The sequence below is a fragment of the Thalassophryne amazonica genome, chromosome 14 (assembly GCF_902500255.1).
Source record: "Thalassophryne amazonica chromosome 14, fThaAma1.1, whole genome shotgun sequence".
NCBI lineage: Eukaryota > Metazoa > Chordata > Actinopteri > Batrachoidiformes > Batrachoididae > Thalassophryne > Thalassophryne amazonica.
The window spans coordinates 36447732-36471385 of record NC_047116.1 but is presented as its reverse complement, the minus strand read 5'-3'; the positions used below and the strand labels follow the sequence as shown (position 1 = coordinate 36471385).

Genomic DNA, 23654 nt, shown 5'->3' with positions numbered 1-23654 from the left:
TGGTCCAGTTCATGGAAAAACAGGATACCAAGCTAACATTTTTATTTTTAGCTTACAAATGGAAAAGAAGGTAGATAAATGACAAATTTTAAGTAAAGTGTTCAACATTTCTATGTATTTCCCTGAATAACATCCTGACAAAAATCATATTACTCTTAAAATGTTGAGTAAACACTATGAACGTCTTAATTAATCTCTTCTACATATTGTATGCCATTTTATTAAGAAGTTATAACTGATGTTTGTAATTTATTGATTTAATCATGACCAACACATAAATGAACATTAGACCAAATAAGAATTATAGACAAATATTCAGCATCCACATAATAACAACATGAATGTTTGTTGCTGAGAGAACACATATTTTACGTATTTTATGTACTGTCATTCAAACATCGATCATGTCCTGCTGCTTTTGCTTTTCTTAAACTTGATGTGGAAACATTGTTAAACAATATTCAAAACAGACATCACATTGCACATGCTGGACAACATAATTAGCAAAGGGCATTTACTGAAACACTGAAATACTATGAAATTTTGCCTATTTAGGAATACATTTCTAAGTACATTTTTCCAAGATTCAGGAAAGTTTATTCCATCCAAAAAGAGTGGATGCCAACTTCTATTAAAAAATGCTGCTTCCTGAAAAAAATGGAGGTAAGTGGTCTAGTCTGTTTCACAGCCAGAAGTCTTTAGAAATGTCTAAATGGATGTTTGTATGTGCATAGTCTCCCCTTATGCTCACTGAAAAACAAATTTTGTTAAAGTCCTCATTTGCTCCACTCCACCATCAAGCTGTTTAATGTGACGCAGCAGAGAAAAGCTGCATTATATATACAAAGTTTCTCCAATCACAAATATAGAGACCTATAGCGTTGTGGTTGTCTTGGTGGCTTCCCTCACTATCATCTCCTTGAACGGTAACTGTTGTGTACAGAGGAAAATGACAAAAATTATGTCAGTGTTCAAACACTTTTCAGACCTGACTGTACTGGCCATACTGACACATCAACTTTTGTCACTTTGACTTTAGGGGTGTGATGGTTCAGTGGTTTGAACACTAACCTTCTATGCAAAAGCTGGCCAGTTCAAGTCTCAGCTGGTATTGGTATCCGATGCAATTTATGGTTATATGCATAATCATGTTTCTACTGGGAGTTGTATAACTACACAGTCACTCATCTTCAACTGTTTACTCCAATTAAGGCCAACGGGGGGTGCTGGAACCTGTGTATTTCTGTCGCCCCCTGGTGGCAGTCGCGCCAACCTGTCCATATAACAATGTATGAAATTATTGCGCATGAAATACAGTGCGACTCTACAGAATAAAGTAAGGATACCTAACAATCTGATTAAAAATACTTTCTCTTCATTCCGCTGTTTCTCATAGTTTTATTTTTACACACATCTGAACTAAACATAAAAATTCTTAGGGTTTTGTTTTTGGTAGGTTAAAATTAACCAATTCCAATAGACTGCAGTGTTGAAATTAGATCGGACTCTTTTTTTTTTTTTTTTCTCCACAAAACCTCATTTTGAGCATAATCGACTCAGGTTTGATGACTCGTTTCAGTAAAATAAGTTTTTTCCGACAGCCTTGAACGCAGAGAGCAAAACCAGGAAGTACTTTTTTCCCCAGCCACTTCAGTTGAACTATCATATTTTACCACTCATTTTTGCAGCAGTACTATTTAAAAGTTATCTTTAGTGAAAACAAAACGGCAAAGGAATCCGTCCAGCTTCCTTCAGACATGCAGTCAGAGCAGGAGGATGATTCTCCTCCTGAGGAATATGTTGCCGTGTCTGACTTCACCGGAAGCGGCAGTGACCAGGTTACGGAGCTCTCATTTAAACTTTAACTTATTGTCAGCGCTAAGGTTGGTCTTAACTCCAGCGTTTTTGTTTTGGTTTTTTTTTTTTTATTTCATTTCATCCTCACAGCTGACTTTCAGCACCGGTGACAGGCTGCTTGTGTTTGTGAAGCCTTCGTCAGAGTGGTGGTGGGCAGAGCTGCGGGGGGTCACCGGGTACGTTCCTGCCGGGTACCTTCGGCCGGAAGAGGAGGACCCGTGGCAGGACGAGGAGTACTTTGGCACCTATGGGACTCTGGTTAGCAAGTTTATGGTTAAAAGGACAACATTCGTATTTATTCTTAAAGCTGGGCTTTTTAAGGCATTATTTACCCTGCTTCTTAAGCGCCGCACCCCAGCTGACTAAGGCCAATTACCATAAAGGGGCGTGTCGCTGCGGCTCTCCCTTATCACTAGAGCTGCCAGGGCCAATTACCATTAAGGGGCGTGCCCATACGGCTCCCCTTTGTTACTATGTTTGCTATGGACAATATGACCATATTTACATTATGGTGTTTACGTGAGTTCTTTAAAAGAGTTTTTCAGTCAAATTCCTGTTTATATGTTATTGATCATACTGTGATTAATCACTCACAGCTGCATTACATCCGTTATGTGTTGCAAAATGCGAATAAAGATACAACAGGTAAGGTGTTCCTGTCTGAATAATCAGAACAAGACTGGAATACTCCACATGTCTTAATCAGATTATTGTTTACTGAGATTATGACGTTTTTGGGTTAAAGTACTCAAAAAATACTGTTTACATGGCAATGTCGTATTCAGAATATAGTCTTAATCAGATTAAGATCAGAATATTACTGTCCATGTAAACTGACATGTCCCACGTGGTCCTGGGACTCGTTATGTTAACAGAAGAAGGATGTTTGCTGTTCTCGCCCTTGCAGCCACACTGAATTGATAAAAAATAATCAGTTTTAAATCTGAATAGCACCATTCAGATTCAGAAAAAACCTAATCCATCTTGAGCTGGATTGCCAGCCCCAGTCTGAACGGGGCCAAAGATATATGGACCTAAATCCAGGCCAAAAGTTTTGTAATCTGAAAATAAAACAAGATTGAAAAAATAAATTTTGAAACTGAAAATTCAATGGTTGTTCTTGAATTTTATAATCATTTAAAAAGTATTATTAAAATAAAAATAAGTGTAAGATATATTTTTTCAGTTTAAATATATTTTTGATTCATCTTATTTTGATCAAATTTATTTTCATTCATATTTCTTTTTTCACCTTCAGATCTTTTTTTCACTTTCAGATATTTTTTCGTTTCAAACTTTTGCCCCCATTTTGGCGTGGGAGGGCGTGGCTTCGATTGAGAGGGGCGTGGAATTGTGAGTGACAGCAGAGCAATCAGTCCTCACATGATGTTGCTTTCAGGAAACATGGGTCCTTTGATAGATAATGATAGATATAATTGATAGATAATCAAAATAATTACAGAGCTGAATCAAAAATTGATTTAAACTGAAAAATATACACTTATTTTTATTTGGATAATACTTTTTAAATGATTATAAAATTCAAGAACAAGCATTGAATTTTCAGTTTCAAAATGTATTTTTTCAATCTTTTTTTATTTTCAGATTACAAAACTTTTGGCCTGGATTTAGCTCCATAAAGTTATGCCAGGCGTCAGAGAGTGCACCGCGGTACACTGACAGTCTCGCTCATATGACTGAGAATGGTCATACGAGAATGGAGAATGATATAAAAGTCCCTTCAGCTGCTCCCTTTTTTGCACTCAGTGTCACGACAGCAAGTCCAAGGTGGACCTGCATGTTGAATTGGCACAGGTTTTACACCAGATGCCCTTCCTGATGTAAGGTAGTCAGATGTATTTCACAGGGCTTATGTTTTGTAATTGATGTAGCTGAGCTGCTGTAAAGATGGTATCCGCTACAGTTAAATCTGCTCAGACCCAAAGTGAGATCTTGATCTTAATCCCTGACCCTAACCCTATGGTTTGTCATCATCAGAACGGCACAGATAGACACTGCTCATTTAAAGCAGATACTGAATGAACACATAGCTGAATGTAAGCCTTCATGGGTTGAGACATACAGTCAGGTCTATAAGTAGTTGAACAGTAGGACAATTTCTGTAGTTTTGTCTCTGTACACCAACACAGTGGAGTTAAAATCAAACAATGTGGTTGTTTGGTCAACTTTCATCTTAAATTCAGTGAGGCTTGATCAAATATTGCATTGCATTTAGGAATGACAGCCATTTTTATACATAGTCCTGCCATTTTTGTAGCCCATACATAATTGGACAAACTCCATAACGTATGATTAATACAAATCTTCACTTTTCCAACTAGTCAGGGCAGAGGATAAACACTTCTAAGTTACTGAATGTGTCTTGGAATTCATGGCTTTATAGCACCATGCTATGAAGCCATATTTCAGTGAACTCTTTCTATACAAGAAGTTGCATCAGCCTGCTTTCTCTAATTTTAAGTAAATCAAAGTAAAAGTTGATATGCGTGTATTAGCTTCCGTCCACTGCTGAAGCTTATAGCATTCATTCGGTTTATTTGTTTTATGACATAGAAGCTTCATTTGGAGATGCTGTCCGATAAGCCGCGCACTGAAGCGTACAGACAGGTTGTCCTTGTCAACAGTGCTGCTCTGAAGAACAAGGTGGTGATGGACCTCGGTTGTGGGACTGGAATCATCAGCCTGTTCTGTGCTCAGCTCGCACAACCATCAGTGGTAATGTGAAGACTCACACATGTATGCACACAGAGGCTGCTATTTATCATTTTACAGGCAGGTTAGGGGCTGACCACTAATCCATCGCCATCTCTCCAAAGTAACCATCTATCTGCCGCGTGACCATAACCTACTCGAGCTGCTGGGGTCCTCAGCCCTGAGGCCCCCGTGTGCCGGATCATAGAAGAACAGAGTTTATAGTCCTGGCGCTGGGGGGGGGGGTTTCGTGTACATTTATCTTTTACAGCCAAACTTGGTATTTTTGTTTTACATATGATGAGAGGTTTCAAAAAAATTTGGTGAACCTTTTCATACCTGGTACGTTTTTTTCTCTACAGCCCAATATGTGATCAAGGTTGAGTGCCGTTTGGCAAAAATGATGAAATTCAGTTTTAATGGACTGACAAACTAGGAAATTATCTTAGATTTAAAAAATAACGTTATTCAGCATCTTTACACATACCTTAAACATTTTCAGCATGTTTCAATGTCCTACTTAATGTTTTTTGCACGAAAAAGACATTTTTCGCTAATTTTGGTCAAAAAATCACTTTCAGTTTGAATGTCACTCAAAGTTTGGTGACTTCCTACAAATTTATTTTCAATGATAAGGGGCCCAAAATTGGTCAAAAACATCTTTTTGTGGTTCTTTAGTGAAAAAGTAATTCAGATTTAGTTTCCAAGGCTGTGTAGGGTGACAGAGAGGGTCAATATAAACAAAGATCACCCCTACCCCAAAAAGCCGATTTTACCATATTCACTCATAAAGCTGTAAGTCAACAAATAATTGCAATAGGAGGTTAATTGTGGACTCTAGATATAGGTTTTTCATATCAAGGGATTAAATGGCATTACTTTCAGCCTTATTAGAGGTTACCCAATTTGCATAATTTCAATATGGCCTCAAAATAACCATGACGACAGCAAAAATTACCAGCAAACCCAATGGCCTGAAGCAGAGCAAAAATGAATACTGTAGTCCTTTGATGTTGCATAAATTGCATCATACAACAGAAATGTCATGAAAGAGGAGGACAAGTTTCCAGTATATTATTGGCAATATTGGATTGTTCTTAGCAAGAAGAGGCAGAAGTCTTTTTTTGCATTCCCAAGGGGTTCATACACCTGTTTTTTTGGTGCTTTATTGCAGTGACAGAATTTAACACATTCAGCTTCAGTAGACCTGCAGAGACATGTTGACCTTGCACACTTAGCACATGAACAGACAACTGTCCAGTGTGGTTCTAGGGCTTTCCATGATGTGTCAGGTACCAGCTGTTGCTTGTCATTCTTATAGCCACAGTCTTCTGGTTTCACTGCGATTGCATGTACAGGATCATAATGAATCTCTATGGTGTGCATAATGGTGTAGGCATTGTAAAAGCTTCGCTTGATATGTGGTAGAAGTCCTTGGCTTGTTGGTGGCAGATTCTGATGAGAACTTCCCTTTGCGTGGTGGAAAATTTCAGCCCGCAGGTCTGTAAAGTTCTTGGCTTCACTACCTGGTTTTAACACTTTAACCAAGAACTCTTCTGCATTCTTGATAATGGCTGGAGTAAGATTTGGCATTTTTCCAAACAGCTTTAGGAATTTAACAGGTTCAGCTTTTAATGCAGATTTCTTTGTTCCAACTTTACTCATTATATCACATCCAGTAAGGCTGTGTACTGCTGGAAGACCTGCACAAAGGTCAGGTCCAAGGCGATCATACAGACAATGAAGGGGCACATAGCGAGTGGTGTCGCCAACTCCAGCACGAACCCATAGCTCCTTCAGATTATTCTGAATGAAGACTGGCATGTGGTACAGTGGTGAAACACTTACATCAGCATCACCTGAAATGACAACGCAAACCTCGTGTCCAGCCCTAAGCGAGTCAAGTACATGGAGGGGTATCCGAAGGTCAGCTTCTTCAAATATCGCTCCTGTAGACTGTAGTTCTGCTAAAGTCCTCTCCTCGCCTCTGTAAATACTCCGGCATTGCCATTCCTCGTCCTCTCTGCTAACCTGTCCAAGTACAATAGGATACTCTTGAAGGGAAAGACAACTGGTTCGGAGATGGTTGTAGGTCATTTTTTCAAGGAGAAGTTTGTTGTTGTTGGATGACCAGAAAGTGTCCATGTTTTTTGGTAGCTGCGATGATGGACCAATTGAATTGTACTCGATGGGTGTTGTACAAGCACGCCTCTTCCTCTTGCTGTCCTTCACTGAAGGATCCTCAGAATACATATCAAAAACATAGTCACATCGACCAAACTTACGGTATGTATCTGAGAATGATGTGAAACTTGCTAGTAGGTCACTAAATTTGGAAAGCTTGGAGAGACTGACTTTTCTAATGTTGGCCATGACATCAATTATGAAAGAAGCATTTGTACTGTGAGTGTAGTTATAATCTTCAGGTTTGAGATGTACCTCCAATTCCTTGATAAGTTGACTCTTTGTTGGCTCTGTCATCATTCCCTCACCATCGAACAGAACAGGGGATGGCACAACATCATATCTTAACAGGTCTTCAGTAGTAAGGCCTCGTTCCCAAGCAATTTAAATTTTTCTCTCTGATATATTCATCTCCTTCACAGCCTGTTTGGTCATCTTCTATGGCTTGTTGTGGATAGCTTTCATTGTTTTCAGATTTACACAATGAATGCAATCACTGATTCCAATAGTTTTCTGGATAAACCTCTCTTTTCTGAATGTCAGGTACCTTTCTTTCCCTTTCTGGACTGCATTAAGCAAGTAATTTCTTATGTCATCGGTCATGACCTCTTTTTCACTAAAGAACCACACAAAGATGTTTTTGACCAATTTTGGGCCCCTTATCATTGAAAATAAATTTGTAGGAAGTCACCAAACTTTGAGTGACTTTCAAACTGAAAGCCAAAAATGTCTGTTTTTCATGCAAAAAACATGAAGTAGGACATTGAAAAATGCTGAAAATGTTTAAGGTATGTGTAAAGATGCTGAATAAAGTTGTTTTTTAAATCTAAGATAATTTCCTAGTTTGTCAGTCCATTAAAACTGAATTTCATAATTTTTGCCAAACGGCACTCAACCTTGATCACATATTGGGCTGTAGAGAAAAAAACGTACCAGGTATGAAAAGGTTCACCAAGTTTTTTTGAAACCTCTCATCATATGTAAAACAAAAATACCAAGTTTGGCTGTAAAAGAGAAATGTACACAAAAACCCCCCCAGAGCCTATACTATTAGGGGCGTTCCATAATTCTGCTGCCACTATTCAAACAAGTTGAATTTCAGCAGTTATTACCCATTTTGATGTGGAATGAAAGTCAACTTTGGATAAATGGTTAATAGACTGTATTTCTGTTAAGTTTGTGGCGGTGATGTCACGCCGCATTGCTGGGAAATTTACATGTGAGCGCCATACTTGGTTTTCTTTGTGAATTAGAAGCTTATCTCAAGTCTGAGAGCATGCGCTGGTGCTGCGCTTCACTGCATCCACAACATCATGGAACCGTCCTGGAAGCCAACCACATGGGCAGACAACTGGTTCATTTCCACATCTCTAAAACAACCATCTGTCTATCACAAGCAAAAAAGGAGGAGCCTTCCCAACATGCAACAAGGTGTATAGCAGACAATAAAGTGAAGTTATCTGCAAGCTTATTAGCACTGTTCCATCTAATGTAGAAGATCAAATGCATATGCTCATAGTACTTAGAACGATGCCTTACATTCTCAAACACACACAGTTTGTGTACTGCCATGTATGGTGTTCAGCTACACACCACAAGCAACTCGAGCATTAAAGCCCGTGCTCAACGTCACCTTAGTGAGTCTTCTGTCTGATGGGGTCAAATGTCACGGATCCTCTGGTCACAGTCCTGCCGCTCTGTCTGCCAGGACATCACCTCCTTGGATTGGAATTGATAACATTCTGTCTGGGTGTCATCCTGGTAGAAATAATTAACATCAACATTATGTTGTCACATCATTAATTTTATTTTTTATTAACTTTATATTCTTGTTATTTTTAATGCAAGGGTTACACCACAACAGCATGTAACATTCAAACTTCTTGAACACAAAGACCTATTGATTCAAACCTATAGTACATTTCAAATGGCCACATAATGTATCAAGTGACTTGATATATTTTACTTTGTAATACTATTACTGTACCACCGCCTCCAGGACAAGAAGAATTGCTGCACGGTATAAACAGCGTGGTGTATTGGTTGTTGGACTGCAGGTGTATGCTGTGGAGGCGAGCTCTATGGTGGATTACACCAGACAGCTTGTGAAGCAGAACAGCTGTGAAGAGGTGGTCACAGTGCTCCATGGGAGAGTAGAGGATGTGGACTTAGCTGAGCAAGTGGACATCCTAGTTTCTGAGTGGATGGGCAACTGCCTGCTGGTAATAGAGGCAAAATCATTACTGTAAAATTCAGTTGAAGATATTTGTACCTTGGATGCTTTGTTTGACTGTCACAGGTTTGTTAGATTCCACCATTCTATTAAAAAGGTAATATTGTGCCACTTATTCTTTGTTTTCCCTTTGACCTAGTTTGAGTTCATGGTGGAATCAGTCGTGCTGGCCAGGGACCGGTGGCTGAGGGAAGGTGGAGTTATGTGGCCTTCTTCTGCAGCCCTCACCCTAGTACCATGTCAGGCTGACAGTTATTACGCAGAGAGAATGACCTTCTGGGAACAACCCTATGGCCTGGATTTCACCCCTCTACAGTAAGTGTCACTGATCAGCTGCACAGCAAAGCACTTTTAGGCCAAATTACATCATAACATCAGTTGTGCAGGTGAAACATTGACAACATGCATATTGACGGGTAGATAACAGGTGATTATCAGAGGCCCCGGGTAGTAGAATTACATTACAATCTTTGAATTTGAAGAATTCAAATTGGTCATGTGTCACAATGGATACAAGTCTTCAAGCTCTAATATGTTTGTAGACTTTACTATAAATTTTGTGGTGACTTACAGTGTGTACTTGACAAAAAATTACTTACTTTTTTAATATGTATATACATATACATATAAAAAATAGTGTGATTAATGCACCATCACATCTGGTGACACATAGGTGTCTTTTATGTATCGTTTCATGTATCTGTTCATGTATGTTTTTTTCTTATATTAAAACAATAATAATAAATGAAACTGTCAGACTGTAAAGCTGATCTGTACAGCCAGTGCAAAGTCATTACAATATTATTATGATGTCACAGTACAAAGACAATCAAACGTTCCTCTGTAAATTGTACAACCACCAAAATGATATAACATTGTAACTCGAAAGTCTCAAAAAGCATGATAACTAGTAACTACTGTGCAATTATTAACAAATTTCATCCACCCTTGTATTGCTGAGGACCACAAAGGGAGCATGCATTATACCCATTTTAAAGTTTATTTGCATAGCACCAAATCACAACATACATACAGTGAGGAAAATAAGTATTTGAACACCCTGCGATTTTGCAAGTTCTCCCACTTAAAAATCATGGAGGGGTCTTAAATTTTCATCTTAGGTGCATGTCCACTGTGAGAGACATAATCTAAAAAAAAAAAAAAAAAAAATCCAGAAATCACAATGTATGATTTTTTAATAATTTATTTGTATGTTACTGCTGCAAATAAGTATTTCAACACCTGTGAAAATCAATTAATATTTGGTACAGTGGCCTTTGTTTGCAATTACAGAGGTCAAACGTTTCATGTAGTTTTTCACCAGGTTTGCACACATTACAGCAGGGATTTTGGCCCATTCCTCCACACAGATCTTCTCTAGATCAGCCAGGTTACTGGGCTGTCGCTGAGAAACACGGAGTTTAAGCTCCCTCCAAAGATTTTCTATTGGGTTTAGGTATGGAGACTGGCTAGGCCACTCCAGAACCTTGATATGCTTCTTATGGAGCCACTCCTTGGTTATCCTGGCTGTGTGCGTCGGGTCATTGTCATGTTGGAAGACCCATCCACGACCCATCTTCAATGCTCTAACTGAGGGAAGGAGGTTGTTCCCCAAAATCTTGCAGTACATGGCCCTGGTCATCCTCTCCTTAATACAGTGCAGTCATCCTGTCCCATGTGCAGAAAAACACCCCGAAAGCATGATGCTTCCACCACCATGCTTCACAGTAGGGATGGTGTTTTTGGGATGGTACTCAGCATTCTTCTTCCTCCAAACACAGCGAGTGGAATTAAGACCAAAAAGTTCTATTTTGGTCTCATATGACCACATAACTTTCTCCCATGACTCCTCTGGATCATCCAAATGGTCATGGGTAAACTTAAGACGGGCCTGGACGTGTGCTGATTTAAGCAGGGGAACCTTCCGTGCCATGCATGATTTTAACCCATGACGTCTTAGTGTATTACCCACAGTAACCATGGAAACAGTGGTGCCAGCTCTCTTCAGGTCGTTGACCAGCTCCTCCCGTGCAGTTCTGGGCTGATTCCTCACCTTTCTTAGGATCATTGATCCGCCACGAGGTGGGATCTTGCATGGAGCCCCAGTCCGAGGGAGATTGAAAGTCATGCTTAGCTTCTTCCATTTTCTAATAATTGCTCCAACAGTTGATCTTTTTTCACCAAGCTGCTTGGCAATTGCCCCGTAGCCCTTTCCAGCCTTGTGGAGGTCTACAATTTTGTCTCTGGTGTCTTTGGACAGCTCTTTGGTCCTAGTCATGTTAGTAGTTGGAGTCTTACTGATTGTGTGGGGTGGACAGGTGTCTTTATGCAGCTAACGACCTCAAATAGGTGCTTCTAATTTGTAATAATAAGTGGAGGTGGACTTTTTAGAGGTGGACTAACAGGTCTTGGAGGGCCAGAATTTCTGCTGATTGGCAGGTGTTGAAATACTTATTTGCAGCAGTAACGCAGATAAATTATTAAAAAAATCATACATTGTGATTTCCGGATTTTTTTTTTTTTTAGATTATGTCTCTCACAGTGGACATGCACCTAAGATGAAAATTTCAGACCCCTCCATGATTTCTAAATGGGAGAACTTGCAAAATCGCAGGGTGTTCAAATACTTATTTTACTCACTGTAAGTAAAATGTCAGCCATACAAGAACATTGTTAGTAATCACAAAATTATTTTCAAGCCTATCCAATAACATATTGACCATCTATCAAATGCAGCACTAAGATTTAACAGTAGTAGCACTGTGGTGGTATCAGAGTGCACTGCAAGAATATCATTCACCACCTTAGTTAGTGCTGTTTCTGCAGAGTGAAGACTGCAGCAGATCAATTTATTTTTGGCAACATAATCCAGAAAATGCTGTGGATTATGCTGTACATTTTCAAAAATTTTAGAGCAAAATGCTTCAATTTGTCAATGAACCTGGGTCTAGGTTAGGTTTCTTAAGAACAGGTTTGATCACTATCGATGTAAAACCTGTAGGAACAGAACCTGAGGTTAGTGACAGGTTAATAATTTTCAGCATAGTGGGCCCAAGTGTAGTTCACAGATACTTAAGCAGTTTTGTTTGCATCGGGTCAACACATCTTAGCAGAGTTCACGAGTTGCAACAGCATACCCAGTGAAATGGGATTGAATTTGTTATGTGCTGGCATCCTAGCATCAGAAATAGGACCTAGTAGTCAGGCTAGAGCATGCTGGGATGTTTTTGATCTAGTATCCTTTATTTTCTCTTCAGACATGTCTTAGAATTCCTGAGCAGGTAAATGGTAAATGACTTACAGGCGGTTGCTTTTGAATAAGTGTCAAACAAGAACTTTGAATTATACGTTTTTTTTGCTAAACAGGTCAGAGGACTAGTCCTGCTTTGTAGCCAATAATGAATGCTTGTAGTCCACAATGTCATGCAAGGTGGAAGACTTCTTGTTATTTGAGCAATATAACACGCCAGAATGCATATTGTATCACGAGAGTAGTTTTGGCACTGATCTGTTGTCATACACCAGTAAGTGGCTAAATACTGTTGTGTTCAAAATAATAGCAGTGTGTCAATATCATCAGAGGGAGTTTTTCCTTACCACTGTCACCTGTGTGTTTACTCTAGAGGTTGGTAAGGTTAGAAATTACTTGTGTGAAGCACCTCGAGGCAGCTTTTTTTGTGATTTGGCACTATATAAACTAAAATGAAAACTAAATAAAATAAATTGAAATTGTGTTTAAAAAAGTGAGTAAAGCTCAAAGTCTTATAATAGCTTTTATTTCCATACACACAGATGCATTGGGAAATCTGCACATCCTATTCCAAATCAAAACATGGAGAAAAGTCAACATTCGTTACTTTACAGAAAGCGAAGAAAAAGGTGATGGACCCCTTGTTTTCTGCTGAAGCATAGCACTTTGAATTTTTCTTTCTGTGAAAAAACAATTGTCAAACAGCAGGATGACAGCAGTAAATGTTGTGCATGCTGGTGTGCATTTCTTTCTGAAAATCTGAGTAAAATGATTTGTTCCAGACATTGTTCAGAAGAACAGCATCCATACTTTGAATAAAAAGTTGATTGGAGAGGGGAAAACATATAAAGAAGTGCAAAAAATGATATATCAGATATATCAAATACATCAAAATAGTTGAAGACGTCATGTTGCCTTATGCTAAAGAGGAAATGCCCTTGAAATGGGTTTTTCAACAAGACAATGACCCCAAACACACCAGCAAGTGAGCAGCATCTTGGTTCCAGATCAACAAGATTAATATTATGGAGTGGCCAGCCCAATCCCGGGATTTTAATCCAATAGGAAATTTGTGGGGCAACGTAAAAATTACTGAGGAACTGTGAAAGGCAGTCCAATTGTCCTGAGCTGGAATACTTGTTGACAGGTGCCAGACGTTGGTCGACTCCATACAACACAGATGTGAAACAGTTCTCAGAAACTGATTATACAACTAAATATTAGTTCAGTGATTCACTGCAAAGTCAAATCTTCAAGCATTTTTTTCAGTTCATACAGTAAATATTTGAGGTTATGAAGAAAATACAGGCACTCTTTTTTTTGAAAGAGCCTAATATTCCTTTTTCTTCACTTTTTGTAAGGTAATAACAAATGTGATTTTTTTTTTTTTCATGTTTTGATTTGGTATAGAATATGCAGAACACAACCGTACCAACTTAAACAGCCCAGAATATATTTGCAAAGAACGATCCCTCAGCAAGGCCATCAAAATGGTAGCAGTGTTATGTGGGCCGCCAGAAGAGGAGGTACTGCTGGCCCACCACCAGAGGGCACCCTGCCTGAAGTGCGGGCTTCAGGCACGAGAGGGCGCTGCCGCCTCCAGGAACTGCCGAGGTGACAGCTGTCACCCATCAACCATGACAGCTGTCACTTATCATCTACATTACACCAGGAATAAAAGCAGGAAGACACCTCCACCACATCGCCGAGATATCAACTTCATTGAGAGGTAATATCCTCAGCCGTTTGTGTGGTACAATATAATTTGTATATTGTGAGTGTTTGCAGGAGTACCGGTACCTCTGTTGGTGGAAGCTGAGAGAGTGCTGGACGGCACTCTTTTCCCCTGAGGAATCACTGCGGTACTCTGCAAGATATTGAGTGAGAGGTGGAGGTGGAATTCCCACCATAATTGTTACTGGGTGTACACACACCCACACTTGACTGTTTTTGTTTTCCGCCAGCGGTACCAGATCGGATACGCCGAGACGGTGGCCACCTGGGGACTTCGGGACTTGGCGGCTCCAGTATCCCTCAGGTTCGGTGGCGGTGGAAATCGTGTGGTTCCGGTTCGTCTCCAGACGGGCGTCTCCTATCGTCGAGCCTGCCCACACGACACCTTTATTGATTGACTTGTATACATTCTGTAATCTGCTGTGTTTGGTTGTGGCATTCACAACAGTAAAGTGTTCTAATTTAACTCCTTCTACTGTCCGTTCATTTACGCCCCCTGTTGTGGGTCCGTGTCACTACACTTTCCCAACAGGATATCTCGGCCAGCGTCATGGACTCCGAGGGGCGTCACCCGGCTGTTGAACAACCAATGGGAGAGCAGGGAGTGCAGGCGTCTGCAGGAGGCGTGATTGGTGAGCTACAGCACATTCTCACCGCCTTTACGGCTCGGTTGGATCAAATGACCGAGCAAAACATCCTCCTGAACCGCAGGGTGGAGGCTCTCTCCGCGCAAGTGGCGGCGAGCGCTCAGGGCGCTGCTGCAGCTCCTCCTCCTGCCGACCCTGTGCAGGATATGAATGTTCCAGTGGTGGTTCAACAACCCCTCCCACCATCCCCTGAAGCATACATAAGCCCTCCTGAGCCGTACGGAGGTTGTTTGGAGACGTGCGCGGACTTTCTCATGCAGTGTTCGCTCGTCTTCGCACAACGTCCCGTCATGTACGCGTCAGACGCTAGCAAAATAGCTTATGTGATTACTCTGCTTCGGGGAGAGGCACGCGCTTGGGCTACGGCGCTTTGGGAGCAAAATTCACGGCTCCTTCACACGTACACTGGGTTTGTGAGGGAGTTCAGAACAGTGTTTGATCACCCTAACAGGGGAGAGACCGCTTCAACTGTGCTGCTGTCAATGAGACAGGGACGCCGGAGCGCAGCCGCTTATGCAGTCGACTTCCGGCTGCGAGGTCCGGCTGGAATAACGCTGCGCTCCGCGCCGCCTTCGTAAACGGACTGTCATCGGTCCTGAAGGAGCACCTGGTGGCCAAGGATGAACCGCGGGAATTAGATGGGCTTATCGATCTTGTTATACGGTTAGACAATCGGTTGGAAGAACGCCGTCGGGAACGAGACGAAGGGCGTGGCCGGGCGCGCGCCGTCCCTCTTCCTTCCGGGTCCGAAAAAGGTCCGCCCTTCCCACGCTCCCTGGCCTCTACGTCCCGTGGGGCGACAGCTCCCCCTGCTGACGAAGCTATGGACACGAGCAGGGCCACATTCAGACCACCGAATAAACAAAGGAGGCTTCCCCGCGGGGCGTGTTTTGTTTGTGGCTCAATGGAGCACCAATTGAGCAATTGCCCCGAACGGTTAAACACCAACGCCCGCCCCTAGAAACTGGGCTTAGGGTGGGCCAAGAAATTCACGTGGGACACACACACATTTCCACACGGCTCCCAGTTAAAATCCTTAGCGGGGATTTAACCCTTCAGGCCCCAGCACTGGTAGACACAGGGTCAGAAGGGAATCTGCTAGAGAGCAGATGGGCCAGGGAGGTAGGGCTCCCTCTGGTGGCGCTTCCTTCACCATTGCAGGTGCGAGCACTAGATGGCACCCTACTCCCTTTAATCACACACAGGACACTACCAGTAACTCTGGTAGTGTCAGGGAATCATAGGGAGGAGATTGAGTTTTTTGTGACTCCTTCTACCTCCCGTGTGATTCTGGGGTTCCCCTGGATGCTAAAACACAATCCCGGGATTGATTGGCCGTCTGGGGTGGTGGTACAGTGGAGCGAGACCTGCCATCGGGTGTGTTTGGGATCCTCGGTTCCTCCCGGTTCCCAGGCTAAGGAGCAGGTCAAAGTTCCCCCCAATCTATCGGCGGTGCCGGTTGAGTACCACGATCTTGCGGACGTTTTTAGCAAGGATCGGGCACTCACCCTTCCCCCGCACCGTCCGTACGATTGTGCCATTGATTTGTTGCCAGGCGTGGAGTTCCCGTCCAGCAGGCTGTACAACCTATCCCGACCTGAGCGCGAATCGATGGAGACCTACATCCGGGACTCCTTAGCTGCCGGGCTGATCCGTAACTCCACCTCTCCGATGGGAGCAGGTTTCTTTTTTGTGGGCAAAAACGATGGCGGTCTTCGTCCATGCATTGATTACCGGGGGCTGAACAAGATCACGGTTCGCAACCGATACCCGTTGCCTTTGTTGGATTCGGTGTTCACCCCCCTGCATGGAGCCAAAATCTTCACAAAGTTGGATCTTAGGAACGCATACCACCTAGTTCGGATCCGGAAGGGAGACGAATGGAAGACGGCATTCAACACCCCGTTAGGTCATTTTGAGTACCTGGTCATGCCGTTCGGCCCTCACTAAAGCCCCCCGCGACGTTCCAAGCTTTGGTTAATGAAGTCTTGCGGGACTTCCTGCACGATTCGTCTTCGTATTCTGGACGATATACTCATCTTTTCTCCGGATCCTGAGACCCATGTACGGCATGTACGTCAGGTCCTGCAGCGGTTGTTGGAGAACCGGCTGTTTGTGAAGGGCGAGAAGTGTGAGTTTCACGCACCGCTTTGTCCTTCCTGGGGTTTATACATCTCCTCCAACTCCCGTCGCTCCGGATCCGGCCAAGGTAGCAGACGGTTGAGAGACTGGCCCCAACCTACGAGCCGTAGGAAGCTGCACAGTTCCTCGGCTTTCGCAAATTTTTACAGGAGGTTCATTAAGGGGTATAGTCAGGTAGTTAGCCCCCTGACAGCCCTGAACTCACCAAAGTTCCCTTCACCTGGTCGATCGGTGCGATGCCGCGTTCAGGGAGTTGAAACAGCGCTTCTCGACTGCACCTGTCTTGGTGCAGCCCGATCCTAGTCGCCAGTTTGTGGTTGAAGTGGACGCCTCTGACTCAGGGATAGGAGCCGTGCTATCCCAGAGCGGAGAGACCGATAAGGTTCTTCACCCGTGTGCCTATTTTTCCCGCAGGTTGACCCCAGCAGAGCGGAACTATGACGTGGGCAATCGAGAGCTCCTTGCAGTGAAAGAGGCTCTTGAGGAGTGGAGACACCTGCTGGAGGGAGCGTCAGTGCCTTTCACGGTTTTTACTGACCACCGGAACCTGGAGGATATCAGGACCGCCAAGCGACTGAACCCCAGGCAAGCCCGCTGGTCACTGTTTTTTGGCCGTTTTGACTTCCGGATCACCTACCGCCCCGGGACCAAGAACCAGAGATCGGATGCCCTGTCCCGGGTGCACAAACAGGAAGTCAAGACCGAGCTGTCGGATCCACCGGAACCCATCTTACCGGAGTCCACTATCGTGGCTACCCTAACCTGGGACGTGGAGAAGACCGTCCGGGAGGCCCTGGCACGGAGCCCGGATCCCGGAACAGGACCGAAAAACAGACTGTACGTCCCACCAGAGGCCAGAGCTGCCGTCCTGGACTTCTGTCACGGGTCCAAGCTCTCCTGCCACCCAGGGGTGCGTAGGACCGTGGCAGTGGTCCGGCAGCACTTCTGGTGGGCGTCCCTGGAGACTGACGTCCGGGCTTACATCCAGGCCTGCACCACCTGCGCCAGGGGCAAGGCGGACCACCAGAAGGCACAGGGACTCCTACAGCCACTTCCTGTGCCTCATCGCCCCTGGTCCCACATCGGTCTGGATTTTGTCACGGGCCTCCCGCCGTCCCGGGGGCACACCACCATTCTCACGATAGTGGACCGATTCCCCAAGGCGGCCCACTTCGTGGCCCTCCCGAAGCTCCCGTCGGCCCAGGAGACGGCGGATCTCCTGGTCCACCATGTCGTCCGGCTGCATGGGATACCTACAGACACCGTTTCAGATCTCGGTCCCCAGTTCTCCTCGCAGGTGTGGAGAAGTTTCTGCCGGGAACTGGGGGCCACCGTGAGCCTCTCGTCTGGGTATCACCCTCAGACTAATGGACAGGCCGAACGGGCCAATCAAGAGTTGGAGCAAGCCCTTCGTTGTACTACCTCCGCACACCCGACGGCTTGGAGTGAACATCTGGCCTGGATCGAGTACGCGCATAACAGCCAAGTGTCCTCTGCCACCGGCCTCTCCCCGTTTGAGGTGTGTCTGGGGTACCAACCCCCTTTGTTTCCTTTGGTGGAGGGAGAGGTCGGTGTGCCCTCGGTCCAGGCCCACCTGCGGAGATGCCGTCGGGTGTGGCGCACCGCCCATTCGGCCTTGTTGAGGGCCCGGACGAGGGCAAAAGCCCATGCAGACCGTCGACGGTCCCCGGCCCCCGCATACCAGCCCGGGCAGGAGGTATGGCTATCAACCAAGGACATACCACTCCAGGTCGAGTCGCCGAAGTTGAAAGACCGCTACATCGGACCATTCACCATCCTTAAGGTCCTCAGTCCTACCGCAGTGAGGCTCCGACTCCCGGCCTCACTGCGGATCCATCCGGTCTTCCATGTCTCCAGGATAAAACCACATCACACCTCACCCCTCTGTGCACCCAGTCCGGCGCCGCCTCCTGCCCGTATTATCGACGGGGAGCCGGCTTGGACAGTACGCCGGCTCTTGGACGTCCGTCGAATGGGCCGGGGCTTTCAATATTTGGTGGACTGGGAAGGGTATGGACCCGAAGAACGCTCCTGGGTGAAGAGGAGCTTCATCCTGGACCCGGCCCTCCTGGCCGATTTCTACCGTCGCCACCCGAACAAGCCTGGTCGGGCGCCAGGAGGCGCCCGTTGAGGGGGGGTCCTGTTGTGTGGGCCGCCAGAAGAGGAGGTACTGCTGGCCCACCACCAGAGGGCGCCCTGCCTGAAGTGCGGGCTTCAGGCACGAGAGGGCGCTGCCGCCTCCAGGAACTGCCGAGGTGACAGCTGTCACCCATCAACCATGACAGCTGTCACTTATCATCTACATTACACCAGGAATAAAAGCAGGAAGACACCTCCACCACATCGCCGAGATATCAACTTCATTGAGAGGTAATATCCTCAGCCGTTTGTGTGGTACAATATAATTTGTATATTGTGAGTGTTTGCAAGAGTACCGGTACCTCTGTCGGTGGAAGCTGAGAGAGTGCTGGACGGCACTCTTTTCCCCTGAGGAATCACTGCGGTACTCTGCAAGATATTGAGTGAGAGGTGGAGGTGGAATTCCCACCATAATTGTTACTGGGTGTACACACACCCACACTTGACTGTTTTTGTTTTCCGCCAGCAGTACCAGATCCGATACGCCGAGACGGTGGCCACCTGGGGACTTCGGGACTTGGCGGCTCCAGTATCCCTTGGGTTCGGTGGCGGTGGAAATCGTGTGGTTCCGGTTCGTCTCCAGACGGGCGTCTCCTATCGTCGAGCCTGCCCACACGACACCTTTATTGAATGACTTGTATACATTCTGTAATCTGCTGTGTTTTGGTTGTGGCATTCACAACAGTAAAGTGTTCTAATTTAACTCCTTCTATTGTCCGTTCATTTACACCCCCTGTTGTGGGTCCGTGTCACTACACTTTCCCAACAAGCAGACCCAAAACATCCACTTTTTTCAGCCGTTGAGCTGCTACCGTCAAGTGGTTGGTTTCGCTACCCAGCACATTCAAAAAACAGGACAAAACAGTCATTTTTGTTCCACAAGTAATCAGTTATTTAAATAAACACTTCAAAGGAAATATGTTAAAACATTTCTCTGCTCACCGAATCTAAACAGGGGAACTATATTACTTTTTAAACATTTATTTTATCTTGGACTATGTGGACTGTGTATTTATTGTTACATTTCCCTCCATTTTAATGGCCTTGTATGTTATGGCCACTATCCCATGTACCCACCGTAATGGGTTGTCAGTTTGCCTTATGTCACTTGTTACCAACCTTTAACCAAGACTGTGTGTGTGTGTAAATTATGGGGAACGTGCAGTATGGTTGTGTGGTCATACCAACAGAGATCAATGTGTCTCACATGTACACTCACTGAGAAAGAATTTCCCTATGGGGCCAGTAAAGTGTTTATTCTAATGTATTTAACTTAGTGAGGCAGCTTTGTATTACTATGTTGCACATCTGTGGAACAGCCTGCCCGAGAGCTGTGGAGTGTTGATGGTTTTAAACTTGAGGCCTATCTTTTTATCTTGCTGTTCATTGGTTTGAGTCCTTTGAATCGGGAGGGGGGGTTACTGGGTGGAGTTATTGTACTGTTTTATTGTAAATCACTGTGTGGGATTTTCTCTGTATTAAAAGTCCTATGTACGTAAATATGAGGTCTGTGAGAAAAGTATCCAACCTTATTATTTTTTTCAAAAACCATATGGATTTGAATCACGTGTGATTGTGTCAGCCGCGCTCTCAGCAGTTGTGGGCCGTCCTTAAGTGGCAGTAACACTCCATAATCTGTTTAATCCCCACAAAATCGTTCCCTGAAAGCATATAATTTTTCGAACAGTGTCCACCTGGAGGTCTCTCACAGTTTCTGGAAAAAATTGATGCAGCAAAAGCTCCAAATCGTTCAGACATTATTCGCAATAAAAAAAACGACGAGAGGGGTGGACGAGTGCTCACATAAAGCCTGCTCACAGGCGAATGACGCAACCACAGGGTTGAAAACTCACGCATGTGCACGATGGTTCAAGCTTAGCTGATGCAATCACACGTGATTCAAATCCATATGGTTTTTGAAAAAAATAAGGTCGGATACTTTTCTCACAGACCTCGTAGTGTTGACTGATGTAGGATTTAATGTCTCGGCCTTTTGCGCAGATCTTGTATTGATTGTTTCATGTCAGATCTGTTGTTGTGTATAGAGGAAAATTTTGAAATATTGTGCTCTGTTCAAGATTAAAAATTGTTATGGTCAAGACTCAAATCTGTCCACATTATTTAATGCATTTAATTTTCCCATGAGGCTGAATAAGAATTTAATCTCTGCAGGCCCTTAGCACTCCAGGAGTTCTTTGCTAAGCCAAAGTTCAACCACCTTCTTCAGCCTGAAGACTGTCTCTCCACACCATCTGATGTCCTCTTTTTGGACATGTACACTCTGAAAGTCAAAGACTTGGAGGTAGTGAGTATTCAATGCTTAGAAATTACCCCATCCTACCAAAAAAAAAAAAAAGTTCCAACTTATAGGTTTCTGTTTCCTTTCTCAGGAAGTGCAGGGCCAGTTTTTGTTTGACGTGGAGAAGTCTGGTTTTTTCCATGGATTCACAGTGTGGTTCACTGTTCATTTCAAAAGCCTAGAGAAGGGAGGTGCAACAGTGGAGCTCAACACTGGACCTTACTCTGAGTAATTATTCATGCAAGCACTTTCTGGAATACTTGTTATCTTGATTATGCACTTATATAGTCTGCCAACCACTTATTACCAACTTACAGTTCAGGAACCTGAAATCATTGATTGGTACAGACACATAATTAAACAATTGATGTTGACACTTTTAACATCTTTCCAAGTCAAACAAGGCTTTTACTGTTTCAATAATATTTGAACCAGAAACATATAATCAATATTTACTGGGAATTTTCTCTTCAGACCTACTCACTGGAAGCAGACTCTGTTCATGCTAGACGAGCCAGTCAGTGTGTACGCCGGAGACTCCATCAGCGGAAGCATTCGTCTCCACAGGAACCCCGTGTGGAGACGACACATGACCGTCACCCTGCACTGGAACATCACCAGCAGTACACCGGGAAAAATCAACTACCAGGCAAACACCTTCTACACTTTGATTCACTGAATTAATCCACGAGTGGGTTGTGCATTATTTAATTATTTGTACATCACAATCATTACATTTGAGCCATGCAGTGTAACTGACACTTCATGCAATTCATCATCATCTCACATAGATATTCCACCATGTCCTTAGAGTTGTTCACTTGTTTTTTTAGGTTGGGTCAAAGAGTTTCCCCATGTGGAGGTGATCGGTTTCTTGATCAGCAGCAGATACAGCGGGGGTGGGTGCTGCCAACACTGAAATTTTGCTGATTTGGAGTGAAGTCTGAATTTGATATTCTGTTGAATGTGAAGGTCCGAGGGGCCTCGTGAGGCAGATGGTGTACCAACATACAGTAAGCACAGGAATGACGTAGTACATGAGTCAGGTGAACAGAGGCTACGTGCTCACGACAAACTTGTGAAGCGCTGTGATACGCACTTTGTCACTGCAGCTATGTGGAAAAACCGGCTGTGCTGAATGTGGCGTGGCATTGAAAATGCTTCACCAGTCACTGACAAATAAATTGTACCGGGGGTGACTGCAGTCTACGCCAGTGTATGTTGGAACAACAGAACCCATACACCTATGTGGAAAATGGGAACACTCCTCAGAGAAAGGTTCCAGGTCACAACAAACCACCACATCACCAAGATGCCTCTCAACTGAAACAACAGTTTTTGTTTGTTTTTTAAACAGAAAACTGAAGAAGTAGCTTCATGCTTCTACACACTGTGTTTTAGTATTATATGTGCTTATTGTTGTATGACAGACCTACTGGTAATCAGTACTAGGTATGACTGCTGGGATAGGCTCCAGCCCCCACCACCCGGAGCCTTCACTGAAGTAAGTGGGTATAGAAAATGAATGGATACTAGGGATGTAATTTGTATGAAAAACACAACTTGGAGTGTTATGGCCTGAAAAACTTGACATTAAATTTAGCCTTATACACTGAACTACACAATAAAATTGATTTCAAAAGTAAGTTGGTAAAACAGGATGTACCCCCCCCCCCCCCGCCCCCAAAAAATACAGGTCCATACATGTTTATCTTTCATCATATTGATATAGGCCTGATATTTAAGTATTTATTTTGCAATTTAATAGCATTGCATTACTTCACAGCATATTTATAAGCATCAGTTTAAAAATCATACTGCAGCTGTTTAAACATATGGCAGGTGAATATAAAAAAAAAAAAAAAAGAAAATACAAACACATCACAGCTTCATAAACCCTGTCATCATCTGCAGGGACAAAACACACAGCTCCTAAAAGCACAGCAGGCTTGTATTTTGTGATGAAACTGGACGTTAATGTTAAAACTCACTCCACCAACAACAACCACACCATCTCTCCTCTCGCTTTCCTTCCTTCTGCACAAACTGCCATTTCCACTAGCTCAGTTTATTCTGCTTAATTTCCACTGGAAACAAAACCCTGATGTGCAAAGTTTGAGGCAGCAGCACATACATATGAGGTTAGAGTGGTGCTGACAGACACCAGCAGCAGCTCTCTGAGCACCGTGACCTCATTCTGCTTCCTGAAGCAGCTGCTGGGCACTCACTGCAGTTATGTGTTGCAGCACTGTTTTAAGCCCCAGTCACACAGCACTAACGAAGGACACCAAAGCCAAAATGAAACAAGAAATCTGGACTTTTGGAGACATTGTTTAACCGTCGTCCAGCTTCGTTGCTGTAGCTGGCGCTTGGTCAGAATTTTCAAACTGTTGAAAAATGTGAATGAATCCCGACGACAACCTCAATTCATCCGTA

At 43.8% G+C, this 23654-nt stretch overlaps 1 protein-coding gene across 1 annotated transcript; it reads left to right on the top strand.

The window, feature by feature from the left end:
* Positions 1 to 1481: 1481 nt before the first annotated feature.
* prmt2 (protein arginine methyltransferase 2) lies at positions 1482 to 23280 on the top strand. Its single transcript, XM_034185786.1, has 9 exons — positions 1482 to 1838; positions 1948 to 2115; positions 4432 to 4593; positions 8811 to 8975; positions 9126 to 9301; positions 21092 to 21221; positions 21310 to 21446; positions 21693 to 21867; positions 22052 to 23280. The coding sequence occupies exons 1-9, from the start codon at positions 1758 to 1760 to the stop codon at positions 22082 to 22084; spliced, it is 1227 nt and encodes a 408-aa protein (XP_034041677.1). The 5' UTR covers positions 1482 to 1757; the 3' UTR covers positions 22085 to 23280.
* Positions 23281 to 23654: the final 374 nt, after the last annotated feature.

What these genes read in the sequence shown, in the direction of transcription:
- prmt2 (XM_034185786.1), top strand. Translation starts at nt 1,758, where the DNA reads ATGCAGTCAGAGCAGGAGGATGATTCTCCTCCTGAGGAATATGTTGCC. An exon ending in AGCTCGCACAACCATCAGTG is followed by an intron (nt 4,594 to 8,810) that starts GTAATGTGAAGA and finishes GTTGGACTGCAG; the next exon opens with GTGTATGCTGTGGAGGCGAG. An exon ending in AACACTGGACCTTACTCTGA is followed by an intron (nt 21,447 to 21,692) that starts GTAATTATTCAT and finishes TTTTCTCTTCAG; the next exon opens with ACCTACTCACTGGAAGCAGA.